The sequence below is a fragment of the Saccopteryx bilineata genome, chromosome 3 (assembly GCF_036850765.1).
Source record: "Saccopteryx bilineata isolate mSacBil1 chromosome 3, mSacBil1_pri_phased_curated, whole genome shotgun sequence".
Classification (NCBI taxonomy): domain Eukaryota; kingdom Metazoa; phylum Chordata; class Mammalia; order Chiroptera; family Emballonuridae; genus Saccopteryx; species Saccopteryx bilineata.
The window spans coordinates 47,441,072-47,459,388 of NC_089492.1; the positions used below are offsets into that span (position 1 = coordinate 47,441,072).

Sequence of the window (18,317 nt, forward strand, 5' to 3'; positions counted from 1 at the left end):
ATTTTTCTCACTGTAATTTTTTCAGGATTACATTCTCTGCCTTGTTGTTTTTCCAATGTCTATTTTTAATTTTTTTACTTTTTCTTTGGTATTTTTCAATTTTATTAAACTAGCACTCTTAAAAGATTTTGTTGTTTTTTGGGGGGGTATTTATATTTGTTGTTACTGTTATTTTCTCTTCTGGAGAACAGTCTCTAAATTTGAAGATGGAGAAATCTTTCATTTATTATTTCTCTTTGAATTTTGGGATGGCAGACCTGGAAGTTTTTCAGATATGGCACAAATAAGTAACACACTGGAATGCACATTGATGCAGATAATACAAGTGATGGCTTCATTGAGTGCTCCTCCTGCCAGGATTTTGAATGAGGTATTAGCACACAAAGTTTTTCATGTAGCTGATGCCTCACAGTGACTCTGCAGATACTGTGCTCTACCTTCTAGATCAAAAAGGTATCTAAAACATTTTGTTGTCTAGTCAGAGATTATTTGTTAAGTGAAGATGAGTGATTTGGGTGTAGGAGATAAGGCCTCTAATCTTTTAGATATTAAGTGATATTAAGTGTTTCACTGCTTATTCCTGAAGGCTTTTATATTTAAAGTCACTTCAATTAACTAAAAAAGTATTGATTCGGTGGGGGCAGATCATAAGTTTTCCGTCTATCTGTTGAAGTTCTGGCTAGACCAATAATCAAATTAATATGAAACAAGATAGAGTGTGCTGGAATTTCTCTGTAGGACACAGAGATTCTTAATGTTGAGAGGTTGCAATGTCATCTACAAAAAAACTTCTCAAGAGAAAGTCAGATGACATCACAGTAATAGCAGTGTGAGAAATACTCCTGATCTCTCCCCTTGAACTATCAACAAATTGAACAATTATAATGCAGCAAAGTAACCCCAGCTGGGGTTTTAGACACGCCTGAAAGATCTGTGCATTGAATGAACTAAAGTTGTTTTTTGTTTAGGTTATTAGCAATACTACTCTAAATTGCCATCAAGGAAGAAGAAGTCAAATACCATGGCTACACAAAACAGAGACATAGTTCAGAGAGAAAATGAAAAGTCTCTAGAAATAAATCTCAATTACATGGAAACCTTGGAGTTAATGATAGAAATTCAAAACTGATGTTCTGAAAATATTCAGTGAGATATGAGAAAACACCAACAGGCAACTTAATGAGCTCACTAAAGAGATCGAAATTTAAAAACTGAAATGAAAAACTCAATACATGAATTTAAAACTAAGGTAACAAGTTTAACTAATAGAACAAGCCAGATAGAAGAAAGAGTCAGTGACATTGAAGTCAGGCAACTAGAGATGCTACAGAAAAATAAGAGAGACTCATGAATTTTAAAAAACCAAGAGAGCTCTACAAGATTTATCTGACTCCATCAGAAACAGCAATATAAGACTAATGGGTTTATCAGAAGAAGAGAGAGAGAAGGAATGGTGAGCCTATTCAAACAAATAAGTGATGAGAATTTCCCAAGCCTACGGAAAGAGAGCTTCAAATCCAAGAAGAAAACAATGCTGAGTAACCTCAGCTCAAACAGACCTACTCCAAGGTACATCATAATAAAATTGTTAAAATTCAATGACAAAATATCCTCAAGGCAACTAGGGAAAAGAAAATAACCTATAAAGGAAAGCCCATTAAATTACCATCAGACTTCTCAGCAGAAACTCTGCAAACTGGAAGAGAGTGGACCCAAACATTTAAAGTACTAAAAGAGAGGAATTACCAGCCAAGAATACTATATCCACATGCAAAAGAATGAAATTTGACTACCATTTGTCCCCCTGCACAAAATTAATCCAAAATGGACCAAAGACCTAAATATAAGATCTGAAACAATAAACTACATAGAAGAAAACATTGATACTAAACTCACGGACCTTGGCCGTAGAGAACAATTTATGAATTTAACTCCAAAAGGCAAGGGAAGTAAAGGCAAAGATAAATGAATGAAACTAGATCAAACTAAAAAGCTTCTACACAGCAAAAGAAACTGAGAACAAGCAAATAGCAAACTAAATGGGAGATGATATTTGGAAACAACAGCTCCAATCAGGGGTTAATATTAATATCCAAAATATAAAGATCTCACAAAGCTCAGCAACGAACAATCCAATTAAAAAATGGGGAGAGGACCTTAACAGACATTTCTCCCAAAAAGACATGTGAATGGCCAACAAATATATGAAAAGATGCTCATGTTCACTAGGTATTTGAGAAATGCAAATCAAAGCTACAATGAGATACCACCTCACACCTGTTAGATAGGCTATTATCAACTAGACAGGTAATAACAAGTGTTGGAGAGATTGTGGAGAAACAGGCATCCTCATTCACTGTTGGTGGGAATTCAAATTAGTACAACCATTATGGAAGAAAGTATGGTGGTTCCTCAAAAAATTATGAATAGAGTTACCATATGACCCAGCAATTCCTCCCTTGGATAACTACCCCAAAATCTTGAAAACACTGATACAGAAAGACACATTTACCCCTGTGTTCATTGCAGCATTATTCACAGTGGCCAAGACATGGAAACAACCAATTGTCCCTTGATAGAGGATTTTATAAAGAAGATGTGGTACATATATACAATGGAATACTACTCAGCCATAAGAAATGATAACATAGTGTCATTTATGACAACATGGATGGACCTTGAGAATATTATACTGAGTAAAACAGAAAAAGCTAAGAACTGTATTATTGCACACATAGGTGAGATATGAAACTAAGACTCATGGACATAGATAAAAGTGATGTGGTTACCAGGAGGAAAAAGACATGGGGGAGGGGGAAGGTAGTAAAGAGGGACAAATATAAGGTAATGAAAATTATTTGACTTTGTGTGATGGGTATACAACATAATCAACAGTTCAAATGCTGTGCAAGTGTTTACCTAAATCCTATGTACTCTTATTGATCAATATCACCCTGCTAACTTTCTAAATAAAATTTAAAAATTAAAAAAATTAATTCTTTTCTTCTCATGACACACATAAACTAAAATTCTGCAACATACCAAAAAATAAATTTTTGCCATCTGACAAAAAAAAAAATAGGTATAATTTTGATTCATTCCCATCAGATGTCAGCAGCTGTGAAACCAGACAAATTATATATGCTTCCAAATACAGTGCTGGTACAGATACTGAATAGACATTCCCATCACAAAAGGCAAAAATATAAAGGAAGGGGTGATAAATTCCAAGCAAGTACATAAATTAACAAAACAAAGTTTATTGGATTGTAGGGCTCAAGAAAAATCTTTGGTTTAGTGCTCTACCCTCTGGGCCCAGTATGGGTGGCACTCTTGGGCCTTCCACTTTGTGACTTTGTGGAGGCTCCATCCCTGCGGCAGGGAAGGAGCATTTTGGTCCACTTTAACAATGAGTTGGCCCCATCCTTTGAAAACGAGCAGAAATATTTAGCCCTTCTCCCTGGACCTAAGGTGAGAGTGGAATCCTGATGATCTCTGAATTAATTTCCTTCAGGAACATCCTTCTCTCTTTGAAGGATGATGCACAATCAGAGAGTATAGCTCTATTTCCCTGTCCTACATAATATAAGAAGTCCAACAAATTTCCTTCATTTCCTCTGGGCTCAGTTTCCTTCAATTTAAATTGGCGGTGCTTCTGTTCATATAATCGCTTTATTGATGATAGTGATACCTTTGGTGTTCTCTTCCCAACCCAGTCTCTCATTTTTTGCAATATGCACAGGCTTGATATTTTTCCAATCTTGAAGTTCTGCTTTCTTTCTTCTTCAGGTCATTTTTCTCCTCTTATATTTTACTATAAGTACAATAGTTAGGAGGTACCCAGACTGTACCTTTAACATTTTGTTTTGAAATCACTGCTGAATATCTAATCTCATCGCTCATAAGTTCTATATTCTACAAAACACTAAAATACAATTCAGCCAAATTCTCTGCTACTTCATAACACAAATTGCTGTCTTAGTCAGTTGGGGCTGCTATAACAAAATACCATGGACTGGTGGCTTAAACAACAGATACTTATTTTTTATGGTTGTGGAGGCTGGCAAGTCAAGGTGCCACCTTCTGGTGAGGGCCAACTTTCTTGTTTATAGACAGCTGCCTTCTTACTGTATCTTCACATGAGATACATTTATAAGCATGACATAATTACCTACCAAAACCTGCGTCCATATACCATCACCTTGGGGATTAAGGCCTCAACATATTAATATTGGAGGACACAAACAGTTCATAGTAATCCTCTTTCCTCTAGTTTCCAATAACCTATTCTTCATTTCCACTTGATACCTTATTAGAATCACCCTGAACTTCCATGTTTCTGAAATGTACTGTAAAATTTCATCCTCTACTCATTACCCAGTTTCAAAGCTCCTACCATATTTATAGGTATTTGTTACAGTAGCACCCCATTTCATGGTACCAAAATCTTAGCTCGGGCTACCCCAACAGAATACCATAACAGAAATTTATTTTCTCACATTTCTAGAGGCTGAAATTCCAAAATCAGGGTGCCACGATGATTGGTACCTAGTGGAAGCTGTCTCTCTGGCTTCGAGGCAGTAGCCATCTGGCTGTGTCCTCAATGGTCTTTCCTCTGTGCTCAGTAGAGACGGAGAGAGGTCTCTGGTGCTTCTTATAAGTACACTAATCTTACCAGCTCAGGACCTCACCCTAGTGACCTCATTCTGCCTTTATTTCTTAGAGGCCCTATCTCTAAATACAGCCACACTGAAGGTTAGAGCCTCAACACATGAATTTGAGGGGAACACAAACATTTAATTTAGAGTACTCCTTGTCTGGTTTTATATAAACTGCCTTTCTGATGTCTTTGTATGCTTAGTTCTTGCTTAGATTCCTTAAAACATGGGACCCTCTATTGCCCATTCATCCTCTATAGAACAGGAAGGCCACCCCTGCAGAATATTTCACAGTGACACCCATGGTAGTAAATAGCACTGTGACACTGTGACCCCAGGTGGCTGTCATGCTGTACTAATTTCTGATTGTTCTCATTTCTGTGGACTATGATAAACATTCCTGGTCAGTATTGTCTAGTCCTTTTTTATTTTTAAGGGTTGGGTTTCAGATTTTTGTTTCATTCTTTGAATTATTGTGGCTTTTGGCAAGAATATTTTAAACTGGGTGAAAGGCAAGAGAAAATGTGGAATCAAGAAGTGAAAGCACAACTGTTTACAGTTCATAAGCAGTTGTGGTTAAGAAATGTGTCTGTTCATCACTGGCAGATGACTTAAAATATTATGGGGGAAGCATACATTTTAAACAAAAATTAATTGTGCTTTTTACAGGGGAAAGGTGAATTCTTCAGAATTTAGTATTTATGTATTATAATCTAGCTCTCTAGTTAGAACTTGATGAATTTTATTGTGAAGTTATCTATAAAATAAATCTGATGACCGCTTTAAACATTTACTCAGAGACTAAAATTTTGATTTACCAAGCATTAATAATGCAGTAATACAGTTATTAAGAGACTCACTTATTGACACTCAAAGAAATATAATATTGCTAGGTATTTGGGAGTTGTTGGTAAAACTAGGAATAATTGTAATCTCTCAAAAGAAAAGATAGTTTATATATGTACAAATAAATACAGTTCACCTTTCAGTGCATGTTAATGAAAAAAAACTGATACATTAAAAATGGTGAATAGATAAACATCATTTGGATTTGATTTAGGAATGTATTATTTGTTTATTTTTCTTTTTTAAAGCATCACTTGAATCTTGTTTAGTTTACATTCTCTGTGTACATTAAGTATAGCCGAGGTAAGGGGAAGTAGGTAAAAACCATCTTGGTATGGCAGTGAAAACAAGACTGGAATAATAGTCCCTGAGTCCTTTACATCGGTTTGTATTAGGGTTCGTTCAGCTCATATATATAAATATTTATTGGTACTGACACAGGCAGTTATAGCACAGAGTCCATGGTTTAATAGATGAAAGTCCTTATTCTTTGTGTTAAACTTTTCAGAAATAAGAGGTACAGTGATGACATAAAGAAAAGTCATAAGCTCTGCTGGATGATAAAGGAGAGTTGTGTTCAAAAGAGTTCACCAGAGATACGATAATGAAACCCCATCTTAAAGTCTGGTTTATTTTTCATCTCATTATAGAAATAATTTATCGTATTTTTCGCTCCATAAGACATACTTTTTTTCCCCCAAAAGTGAAGGAGAAAATGCCCATGTGTCTTATGGAGCAAAAAATACGGTATTTTATTAAATATTTTAACACCATTTGGTTCAGAATGGTTTTTTTTTTCTTATTTTCCTCCTTAAAGTCCTAGGTGTGTCTTATGGTCAGGTGCGTGTTATGGAGTGAAAAATATGGTAAATTTATTTGAGTTGAGCTATATGGTATTTGAGTTTAGAGCAGTAAGAAGTAACTGGTAACAAGGCCATTCTATTGCTAAGTAGTTTTTTATTCAGTACATAGCCATTGAAGGGTTCAAGTATCATTAAATTTATAGTTAAAAAGATAACTCTAGTGGACCTTATGAATAGTGGGTCCAAATGGTGATGTACTAGACTGGGGAGGTAGTTAGGGCCAGGCCATTATAATACGTAAAAGGCATCTCAGTTTTAATCTATCTAAAGATAACTGATCTCTTGACACCACTATTCTTCCCTGCCACCAGTCTCCCTTTACATACACAAAGAATACTCATCTAGAAATTTTCCTATCTTAGTAAACATTAACTCTATTTTTCTGCTTGCTCAGGTCAAAAATATTAGAGTCTTTCTTGACTACCTTCTTTCGTATCCTAGTTCCAGTCCATCAACAAGTGTTATTGGCTCTGTCTTAAAAGTATATCTAGTTTCCAAGATTTCTCACCTCATCTGTCTCCACTCTTCATCTCCAAGCTACCATCTTCTCTCTTGGATTGCTACAGTAGTTATCTCACTGGTCTCCCTGCTTCTTCTGAGCCTTCAGTCTGATCTCGACAAAGCAAATCAATATGCCTTCTCCACTGTCTTATCACATTCAGAGGAATACATCAAGTTCATGCAATAGTATAAAACCTGTCTTCTCCCAGCTTATACATTCTGATCTGATCTTTTATCCCCTGTTCCCCAAGCTCAGATATATTTCATTTAATCTAACCAGAATAGGTGTGGGCTCTTCTCTGAAAAGGTGGGATTAACTTCTAGAAAAAGCTAAAACATATAATGGTGATGTTGAGGCCGCCAGAACATAGTCCTATTTCTTTTGGCATTTGGAGGACCTAATTGAACATAAGAATTATTACAGGTCATTTGGTCTTGAGGTTAACCATATTCTCACTCATATGTATTCCTATGACTCTAGTCAGGCATTGATTTCTGTTTATATGACTGTGTTAATATAAATATGTTAATTATTTTTAACTCGTAGAATCAGACAATGGCCAGAGCACAGATACTTGGTATAGGTTATAGGATACACTGTGAACATTAACCATGAAACTTGACAATGAAAATAGAATTATATGGAATTAAAATTGTGTGGCACACTGGGACGGAAAAATGTAGAAAGTCATATAGGCCCTTTATCATTTTACAAAGCTAGGATTTCCTATGACTGACAGAAGTTAATAGAATAGAGCATAGAGTTGGTTAAAGATGTTTATAATTTCAAGAGTAACAAAAAACCCAAAATGACCATTTGATACTGGATACATATATTATTTGGGGGACAAAAGAGCTATAAAATACCTTTTTATAAAGAGTAAAATGTGAAATGATTATCCCATAGTAATATGGAGTGAGTGCAACAAGTATTAAAGACAGAGGTTCTATTTGCTTGGGAAGCAAGTGAACTTTAAAATCCCCTGATGTCAATCCCTGATCCCTGCCGTGAGGTCTTGCCAGCCTTCTCTCCCTCTGAGTGTATCTGTCTCTGTGCCAGCATTTACACGATGGGTGAGAACTGAGGGAAAAAGGAATAGTGAGCACTTGATGATTTGACCTGAATCAGAGAAAACAGTACCAGAGGACATACTTCTAAAGTAAGACAATGGATTAGATTAGTTTCTTGGGATATCTGTGACAATAAGGAGACAGAGTAAATAATATAGAGAGAAAATCCCAAATTACTACATGATCAATGTTTGGAAAATTAAATGGAACAACTTAAAGTTAGTGCAACATTATATTATGAAAAGTTTTCTCTTAGAAAAACTTACAGATGTTTCTCTCCACTATAGGAGGATGACTTCTATATTTCTTCACATAATAATCTGATTCAGTTGGTACTTTCTTGTACAGCTTTCATTAGTGTCTTGTATTGAATATCTTGTATAAGTATTCATGAAAGGTATCCTCACAATATATATTAACTCATCAGCATAACCCACTTAAGAGGATTTGAATTGACATAATATAAATGGACCTTAGCTACCTACAATGTATATTTCAAATAAGTTATTTAACCTAGTAGTCCAGATATACAGGGGCAGGCCAAAGTAGGTTTACAGTTGTATAAGGAAAGACATACTGGTTCTGATTGTAATAATAATACGGGAATAAACTGTGTTTCACATACGTATTTACAACCTACTTCTGCCCACTCCTGTATTTTGTTCTTAGATCATTTACTCAATTGTTTTGTGGCCTATTGGTTATTTAAAACCAGAAAAATTTTTATCAGCATATAGCTGAGAAAATATATCATTCATTTATACATGAATTCAGTAAATGTTAGCATTTAAGTTAAGTATTTTCTATTTTTAATGAAGTTGTTTTATCTAATAGGCCTATGTATGAATAGAAATTACTACATCTTGTGTTATATTTTCTATATAAATATTTCTGTACAAATTTCTTAATCATTTAAGGTTTTTGGTGTTATAAGTTAGTATTTGTGTTCTTCATTTGATCTTTGTGGCACTGTCCCTTCAGTGTTTAGTACAATGACAAGTTATCTCCTTTTTCAGCTCAGGAATCAGTGTTGAAATCCTCACAGTGTCCAGCTACAGCAAGAGCCTACTGGAGTTCATTTCTCAACTTGATATGCTTTCTTTACATTTTAAACAAGTTCTATATTTTAGCATAGTAAAATAGGGAGAAAAGCTTCATTCACAGTTTTTTATCTTTGGGCATTTGCCTGAGACATGTTGATACTTGACTAATAAGGATAATCCTCTTGGACCTTAAAAAAGTCTTGGAGCAACTACCTTTTTCAGTTTCCTAACTGTTAAAAAGAAAGATTAACATCTTCTTTACCTATTTCATATGGTATTGTGAATCAAGTACAATAGTAATAGATTTGAAAGTGCCTTGAAAATTTAATAATGATAATTACCATGATGATGAAGGCTGCCATTGTTGCATAATGGACCAGGCCCTGCACTATGGGATTTCTGTGTTATCTCTCTTGATATTTGCAGTGTTCTTGAGGGTAGTTAATACTATCTCCATTTAAAAAATGGCTGATGGTTGCCAAAAGAGAGGAGGGATTGCAGGACTGGGTGAAAAAGTTGAAGGGATTAAGAAGTACAAATTGTTAGTTACAAAATAGTCTAGAGAATGTAAAGTACAGTGTAGGAAATATACTCAGTACTGTAATAATTACATATGGTGCCAGGTGGCTATCTGAAGTCTTGGAGGGGGCACTTCGTAAAGTATATGACTATCTAACCACTATGCTGTACACCTGAAACTAATACAAAATAATACTGAATGTAAATGGTAATCGAAAAATTTAAAATACAGTCATCCCTCGCCATATTGCAGTTCATTTTTAGTGGTCTCACTGTATTGTGGATTTTTAAATTGTATATATCTAATTTTGTATTGTGGCTTTTTTGCTATATCATGGGATTTTGCGGTATATAGGTATTTTTATATATTTATTATTTTAGTTATTTTTGCAGTAAAATAAGCAAAATAAGTGTGGAAAAGTTTTATAAGAGTGTGGGGAGGGTTTATAAAGCCTTTAAATATATATAAATAACAAAATAAGTATAAGGTAGCTACGTAGCAGATTTTCGCCTATTGCAGGGGGTTCTGGAACTTAACCCCCACAATAGATGAGAGACCACTTTATTTTAAATGATAAGTTATTTGAGGACTTCATAGGGAAGGAACATTTGCCCCTGGCTGTTTCAGGGCACATTTCCTAGAGAGGTGATACAGCAGTTATGGAAAATGCCGTCCTGCTGCCACACAAATGTCATTGTATGTATCATGCATCTAACTGCAAAACAATCTTCATTTATAAAACCAAACTCTCTTGTGCTCAGATTGAAAGCTTGCTTTCAGGGAAGGCAGGCCACTCTTTCTCCCTAAGGCTGTCTGTTGTTCCCAGCCCTGTGCTGAGGTTAAGATGGTGCCACTCAGCATTCTTTTCGAAATCTACTTAGTCACCCAGCTTGCTGCAATTTGCCCTGTAATGATAGTTTCAGAAAGCATGTTTATTCTACAATTTATTTGGTGCTATAAATCATGAGCAGACTTTATAGTTATAGTATTGTCAGGATTTATCATAGAAATCTTTAAGGAAACTGTAGTCAGTAGCACTATAATTCATCTTAATAATACAGGTTTTTTTTACTGGAATACTACTTATGTGTTTCTGCAGTATCTTGCCTTTTATAAAATCTGTCAGGATCTGTGAGAATCGTAGGGTTAGGGCAGACCACTGAAAACCTGTCACTTTTTAATCATATTCACACAGGGCAATAACTAGTACCTGAAGAGAGAACTTGTGCTGCTTAGGCAGGCATCGGAGCACGGCTAGAGGCTGCCACAGCAAGTATTATGGCCACACAGTACCAAATACATGTGCTTAGCTGGCACACTTGATCTTGAACAGGAGAGCAGGTGACCCTGAAGCTCTGCACAGCAGATGCTACCAGTGATTGATGGGTGAGGTGGCAAGCCTGGTACACAGTGTTGAGGAGGGGTGCTAGTACAAGTTTTTTATTTTCTTAAAATATGTCCAAAAATGCTCCTGTGGCTAATGCAGCCCTAAACCTAGGGCTTTTTCCCTTTACTGCTGAAGACCCTAAATTTTCACCACTCTTCTGTCTGCCTTGCCCAGGATAAATGGTGTATGCAGCCAAGTGACCTCATGTTGTCCTGATTTTCCTGTTCACCAATTGAAGATGAGCTACTTTTGGTGGGGGCAGGGGGTGGACGAGACAGAGGGAGGGACAGATAGAGACAGATATTCAGGAACGGAGAGAGATGAGAAGCATCAGTTCTTCATTGCAGCTCTTTAGTTGTTCATTGATTACTTTCTCATATGTGCCTTGACCGAGGGGCTACAGCACACTGAGTGACCCCTTGCTTAAGCCAATGACCTTGGGCTCAAGCCAGCAACCCTGTGCTCAAGCTCGTGAGCCTGTGCTCAAGCCAGTGACTTTGGAGTTTTGAACCTGGGTCCTGTGCATCCCAGTCTGACACTCTATCTACTGAGCCACCTCCTGGTCAGCCATGAGCTACCTTTATTAAAGAAATACCTCTTGTGGCAGGGCAGAATCAATATCTACTTTCTAGACAGTGCCTTCTTTTTAATAGTACTTGATTTTAGTCCTCTACACTTCTCCCCCATACTGACTATCTTAACACTGTGCTTGCTCATCCCCTCCCCCCATTCCATTTCCTCCCTTATTTCAATAAATAAAATCAAGGCAGACATATACCTAGAGAATTCAGTACAGTTCTCTTGGAAAGATGTTTTAGCCTTCCTTAAAATGGAAATACATGCTATAGGCACTTAGACAAAGGAAGAGATGGAAAATTTGGGGTGTGTGGAAAAAAAATAAGAAAGAAAGAAATGGAAACAAAATTAAACTATGTAACTAAAAACTGGACACTAGATATTAGTTTCTAATATTATGCACTATTAACCAGTTGGTTAAAGTAGTAAAGAAATTCATATTAACGTCTGTTATTAGCAAGACACTATGCTAGACATTTAGCATTTGTAATCTCATTTAACTCATTTTTTAAATTGAAAAACAGAGTAATAGAAAACATAAGTGGCCCTGGCTTGATAGCTTGGTTGGTTAGAATGTCATCCCAAAGCACAGAGGTTGACTGGTCAGGGTACATACAGGAACAGATCGATGTTCTTGTCTCCCTCCCTTCCTCCCTTTCTCCCTTCCTCTCTTCCTCCCTTTCTCTCTTTCTCCCTCCCTCCCTCCTTTTCTTCCTCTCTCTAAAATCAATAGAATAAACAATAAAAAATTAAAAATAAAAACATAAGCATATTCACCATCTAGAATTAATAACACATTTTAATGTTTTGGGATTTTTGATTCTCTTTTATTTATAACAGAAACAATATGACAGATAAGTTGGAAATTCCCTGAATTTCCTTCCTGCGTCACACTCCTCTTTCTCCCTCCTTAGATACAGTGGTTACTGTGAGTTTTCTATGTATCCTGCTAGTCCATATTTATATACTTTTATTACAGGTATATTAGCAACAATATATTTAAGGGGTTTCTTTGTTTAAAAAAATTACTTATTAGTGTCATACTCTAGATATCTTGTGTATCCCCCTCTTTCAGATCTCATCATGCTAATACAGATTTGGTTCACTTACATTAACTTCTGTATAGTGTTTTTTTATTGTTGTTGTTGTTGTTTTTAATTTTTTATTTATTTATTTATTTTTACAGAGGCAGAGATAGACAGGGACAGACAGACAGGAACGGAGAGAGATGAGAAGCATCAATCATCAGTTTCTCGTTGCGCGTTGCAACTTCTTAGTTGTTCATTGATTGCTTTCTCACATGTGCCTTGACCGCGGGCCTTCAGCAGACCGAGTAACCCCCTGCTGGAGCCAGCGACCTTGGGTCCAAGCTGGTGAGCTCTTTGCTCAAGCCATATGAGCCCGCGCTCAAGCTGGCCACCTCGGGGTCTCGAACCTGGGTCCTTCCGCATCCCAGTCCGACGCTCTATCCACTGCGCCACCACCTGGTCAGGCTGTATAGTGTTCTTTTATATGAATACATCTTGGTTTATCCATCCTCCTATTGATTTGTGTTAAGTCCAGTTCTCTGCTCTTACAAACAGAGCTATGCACTTGTTTTGGTCTCCTTGTGCATATGAAAAGAGATTCTAGATATTTTTGGGTTATGGTATTTCTGGGTTATAGGCTATACACACTATCAACTTCATTTATCTCATTTAATTCTTAAAAATATTAATTGAGGTTGGTGCCATCATCTCTATATTACACATGAGAAAACTGAGGTGTTGAAATGCTCTATTACTTGGCTAAGTAGATAAGAGAACAAGTACTTGAATCTAGAATGAATTCCATCTTTTTAAAACCAGAGTCCCAACACCCAACGTTCCACGTGAATTCTCAACTTTTAACCATTATGGTCATTAAAACAGTTGCAACCAATCGCACTGCTTCATTTGAAAGTGGAGAAGCAAAGCAATAGGTAGAGGACGTACGTATATAATAAAGAAGAAGGGTCAATTAGGTGGCCAGACCACTTTGAGTATGTGGTTACCAGAAGGTTCAAGTTTGGGGGTAAAAACCTATTTATTGAAATAGTGTACCTGACTTTTCCATATGCACAGGACTATTATGATAGAAGACTATATGTTGTGTTGCTTAAGATATATTAAATGCAACATGCAAGCTATTTTGGTTTTAAAAAGAGACATTACAATGAGCATATTCGAATCTGTATTTACTCTCAAAGTATACAGACCATTTTCTTTTAATGTTTTAAAAAATTTATTTAGAAAATTAAATTTAACAGAATGACACTGATCAATAAGAGTACATAGGGCCTTGGCCAGTTTGCTCAGTGGTAGAGCATTGGCCTGGCATGTGGAAGTCCCAGGTTCAATTCCTGGCCAGGATATGCAGGAGAAGTGCCCATCTGTTTCTCCACCTTTCCCCCTCTCCTTTCTCTCTCTCTCTTCCCTCCAGCAGCCACTGCTGCAGTGGAGCAAAGTTGGCCGGGGCGCTAAGGATGGCTCCATGGTCTTTGCCTCAGGCACTTGAATTGCTCCTGTTGCAACGGAGCGGAGCTACGCTCCAGACAGGCAGAGCATCACCCCCTGGTAAATATGCCAGGTGGATCCTGGCTGGGCACATGTGGGAATCTGTCTCTCTGCCTCCCCACTTCTCACTTCAGAAAAATACAACAAATAAAAAATAAATAAGAGTACATAGGTTTTAGGTAAACATTTCCACAGCTGATGGAAACTTGGTGTTCTGTTTACTTCTTGGATTTGAGTATCTAACTTTTTTTCATAGGCTTGGGAAGTTCTCATCAATTATTTCTTTGAATAGACTCTCCATTCCATTCTCCCTCTATTCTTCTTCTGATATACCCATATTTCTATATTGCTCTTTCTGATTGAGTCAGACAGTTCTTGTAGAATTCGATCATTTTTTTTTTGTTTAATTCGTGAGTCTCTATCTTCTTTTCTCTGTATTATCTGTAGTTGCCTTTCTTTGATGTCACTGATTCTCTGGCCTGTTCTTTTAGCTAAAGTTGCTTTCTCATTGTTTAGTACATAGTATTGATTTCTTCAACTCTGATTTTATTCTTTTTTATAGTTTTAATCTCCTTGTTGATATATGCAGTTTGTTAATTAATTTGGTTTTTGAACCCATTAAATTGCCTATCAGTGTTTTCTCACATCTTATTATTTTCAGAAGTTCAGTTTGGAATTTTCTATCATTTAACTCTAAGGTTTCCATGTAATTAAGATTGCTTTCTGGAGATATTTTGTTTCTGAACTACGTCTCTGTTTTGTGTAGCCATGGTATTCGATTTCTTCTTCCCTAATGGAATGGCATTTGAAAGTGGTATTGTTAAGAACTATAACAGAAAACAACTTAAAAAAAGGGAAAAATAAAAATGAATAAATGCAATGGAAAATATAAAAACTTAAAAAGTAATGACAATTAAAATAGAAAAATCACAAAAAACATAGAGCAAAAACCAACAAAAATAAAAAACAAACAAAACTTCCCCAAAAATAAGAATAAAAATTAAAAAATATGAATTTCAAAAGAGAAAAACGGAGAAAGGAATTTTGAGAGGTTGATCTCTTTTCTTCTAATAGGGAGCACAGTGTTACGAGTTTTAGCTTTGTGAAATTCCTGGATTGACCTCTGCTGAGGTGTTGCTGTTTCAGTGATGTAGGCAGGGCTGCAGTTGTGTGGGTATGGCATTTTTGTGAGGACTTTATGGCTTTAGCAATGGCAATCATGGGCCTCCAGGCACTCTTCCCCCATGTCTAAACAGACCAGGGGACCAGACACAGAGCATCTCTATTCTTCAAGGAAGAGAATAGCTTTGCAGAATTTGTTATGGGGTCTATCTCTGCCACTCTTTGTACCCAAGAGGTGAAGGAGGCGAGATCAGGGAGGCTGTGGGGTTGCATCTTTGTTTTCTCTGTCTGTGCGCTGAATTTGGGTTATGGGCGGATTGCTAGAACACTGTCCATGACCCCTTGTTCTTCCACCATTTTGGTTTAGTATTTCATCCTCTGCCCCTCAGTCTCTCTGCTCCTCACGGTTGAGGGAGACCTATTCTCTTCTTCCCTCTCCGAATCCCCAGTGGACAAAATCCTCAACATTTCTATCCTCTCTAGAGATGACCAGGAGTGCGTTTTATCTTCTCCCTTTCTCAACCCTCCCCAAATTTATTCCATTTGGTGCACAGATATTTCAGGCAAGCCTGCAATCCCAGGTGGGGTTGTTTAACTGCATTATAGTTGTTCAGTTTGTTGAAATTTCAAGGAGAGAGATCAGAATTATTCTCACACTGCCATTACTCTGTACAGACCATTTTCTCCAGGTGAAGAAAGCCATCTGAACATGATTCTTTTGTTCATGACAGTTTTTCACAATTGAACTTTGTTTTTTATACTTAATTTTTTCTTTTGTTTTTTTTTCTTAACCTTCCAGGTAGCACATCTGGTATATTAATTGTAAAAATTCTAGAGCTGCATGAAGAATGCACCATGCAAGTTGCCATCTGTGAGCAGTTAGTGGGACTGCAGGCTGACTGTCAATCTCAGGGTGAGGCTTTCGGGATTAGCCTGAAGGTTCTCTTTACCAAGGAGACTGCACACTATCTTAAGGGGAATCCCCAAGATGTCATCCATATCTACCCTCCCTGGTGAGTCAAAGAACTGATTCCATCAGTCACCAACTATGAGTTTTTCTCAGAAGTGTTTGTCTCAAAATTGTTATCAGGAATGCTTTTGTCATTTTATTGTAGAGAAATGCCAGGGAAAGAAAGCCAGGATTAGATGTAGAGTTTATTTAACAGAAGCATGGTATTGTCTCTGGTGGTTTGGTTGTAGAGTTTGATCTAAGGAGCATAAGTGGTCATTAATGGATTAGAATTATAAATTAATTTTAGGATGCCATTTTTAGCTCTTCTGTATAGGATGTTAATTTTTAACACAAAAAGAAAATCCTACTTTTTTTTTTTTACAGAGACAGAGAGAGAGTCAGAGTGAGGGATAGACAGGGACAGACAGACAGGAATGGAGAGATGAGAAGCATCAATCATTAGTTTTTTGTTGCGCATTGCGACACCTTAGTTGTTCATTGATTGGTTTCTCATATGTGCCTTGACCATGCCTTCAGCAGATCGAGCAACCCCCTGCTTGAGCCAGCGACCCTGGTTCCAAGCTGGTGAATTTTTGCTCAAACCAGATGAGCTCACGCTCAAGTTGGCGACCTCTGGGTCTCAAACCTGGGTCCTCCACATCCCAGTCCGACACTCCATCCACTGTGCCACCGCCTGGTCAGGCAAAATCCTACTGTTTTTGACAGAAAGTTTCAGCAGTCTTGTTTCAAATGCTATTAATTTTATTAGCAACTTTAAATGTTTCTTTCGTCTGTTAAATTCTTATGTTTGAAGTTGACTTATAGATCTTTAATTTAAACTGTCCTCTTAGAAGAGAGACCTTTTTATTGTGTCCATAACAGGTGATATGAGTCTCTACTGAAATTCTTCCATTACAGGCTGAGGTTATCAGAGAGTATCCGGGTTTATTTTATCTTATTTACTTTATTTTTTATTTTAATTTTAATACATTTATTCAGACATTATAATACATACAAGGACCATTCAGATCATAAAAGTTAATAGAAATTCATATTTGATCCAAGAAATAGAATGCAGTTTGTACCTGGTACTACCCTATCCCCTTCCATTTCCTCTCTCCTTCCCTCCTTGGGCATCATCACCCTGACTTCTGATAGAGTGGACTCCTTTGAATGTTTGAAAACTTTATATAAATATAACCATACAATAGTCATACAATATGCATTCTCTCTTGGTAGTCTACTTTTACTTAGTCTTAGGCTAGTGAGATTCATCAATTTTGTTACATTTAGCGATTTATTATCGTTGCTACAGAGAATTCCATTGTATTAGTTTATGCAATTCATCTGTTCTTCTGTTGACATAGTTAGGATCTTGTGGATAATGCAGTAATGCCCAACTGACATTCTGTGCAGCTTACTCAAGAATACATCATTAATTCTCCAAAATTTCCCATCATCCTACTTTGATGTATTATTTTTCTAATCTGTTATAAATATTTTTAAAATTTGTCTTGACCATATGTCCTCTGCCTGTTGGTTCATTCTTCTTTGTTAGTTTGTAATAACATACCTTGGTGTTTTTCACCTGACCAGGTGGTGGCGCAGTGGATAGAGCATGGGACTGGGATGCAGAAAACCCAGGTTCAAGACCCCGAGGCCACCAGCTTGAGCGCGGGCTCATCTAGTTTGAGCAAAGCTCACCAGCTTGGACCCAATGTCACTGGCTTGAGCAAGGGGTTACTCAGTCTGCTGAAGGCCCGCAGTCAAGGCACATATGAGAAAGCAATCAATGAACAACTAAAGTGCCACAACAAAAAACTGATGATTGATGCTTCTCATCTCTTTCTGTTCCTGTCTGTCCTTATCTATCCCTCTCTCTGACTCTCTCTCTGTCTCTGTAAAAAAACAAACAAAAAATATATACCTTGGTATTTTTTTATTTTTTAGTTTTTATTTATTTATTTTTTACAGAGACAGAGAGTGAGTCAGAGAGAGGGATAGATAGGGACAGAGACAGGAACAGAGATGAGAAGCATCAATCATCAGTTTCTCGTTGCGCATTGCAACACCTTAGTTGTTTATTGACTGCCCTCCCATATGTACCTTGACCGCGGGCCTTCAGCAGACCGAGCAACCCCTTGCTGGAGCCACCGACCTTGGGTTCAAGCTGGTGGGCCTTCCCTCAAACCAGATGAGCCTGCACTCACGCTGGCGACCTCGGGGTCTCAAACCTGGGTCTTC

General features: G+C 37.0%; 1 protein-coding gene across 2 annotated transcripts in view; it reads left to right on the top strand.

The window, feature by feature from the left end:
- The window catches only part of SPIDR (scaffold protein involved in DNA repair), a 451,079-nt gene that overhangs the window by 218,895 nt on the left and 213,867 nt on the right, over positions 1–18,317 (top strand). For both annotated transcript variants that reach the window (XM_066266094.1, XM_066266093.1), the window contains one exon: positions 15,921–16,134. In XM_066266094.1, coding sequence (XP_066122191.1) covers positions 15,921–16,134 — 214 coding nt within the window. The remainder of the gene's footprint in view (positions 1–15,920; positions 16,135–18,317) is intronic.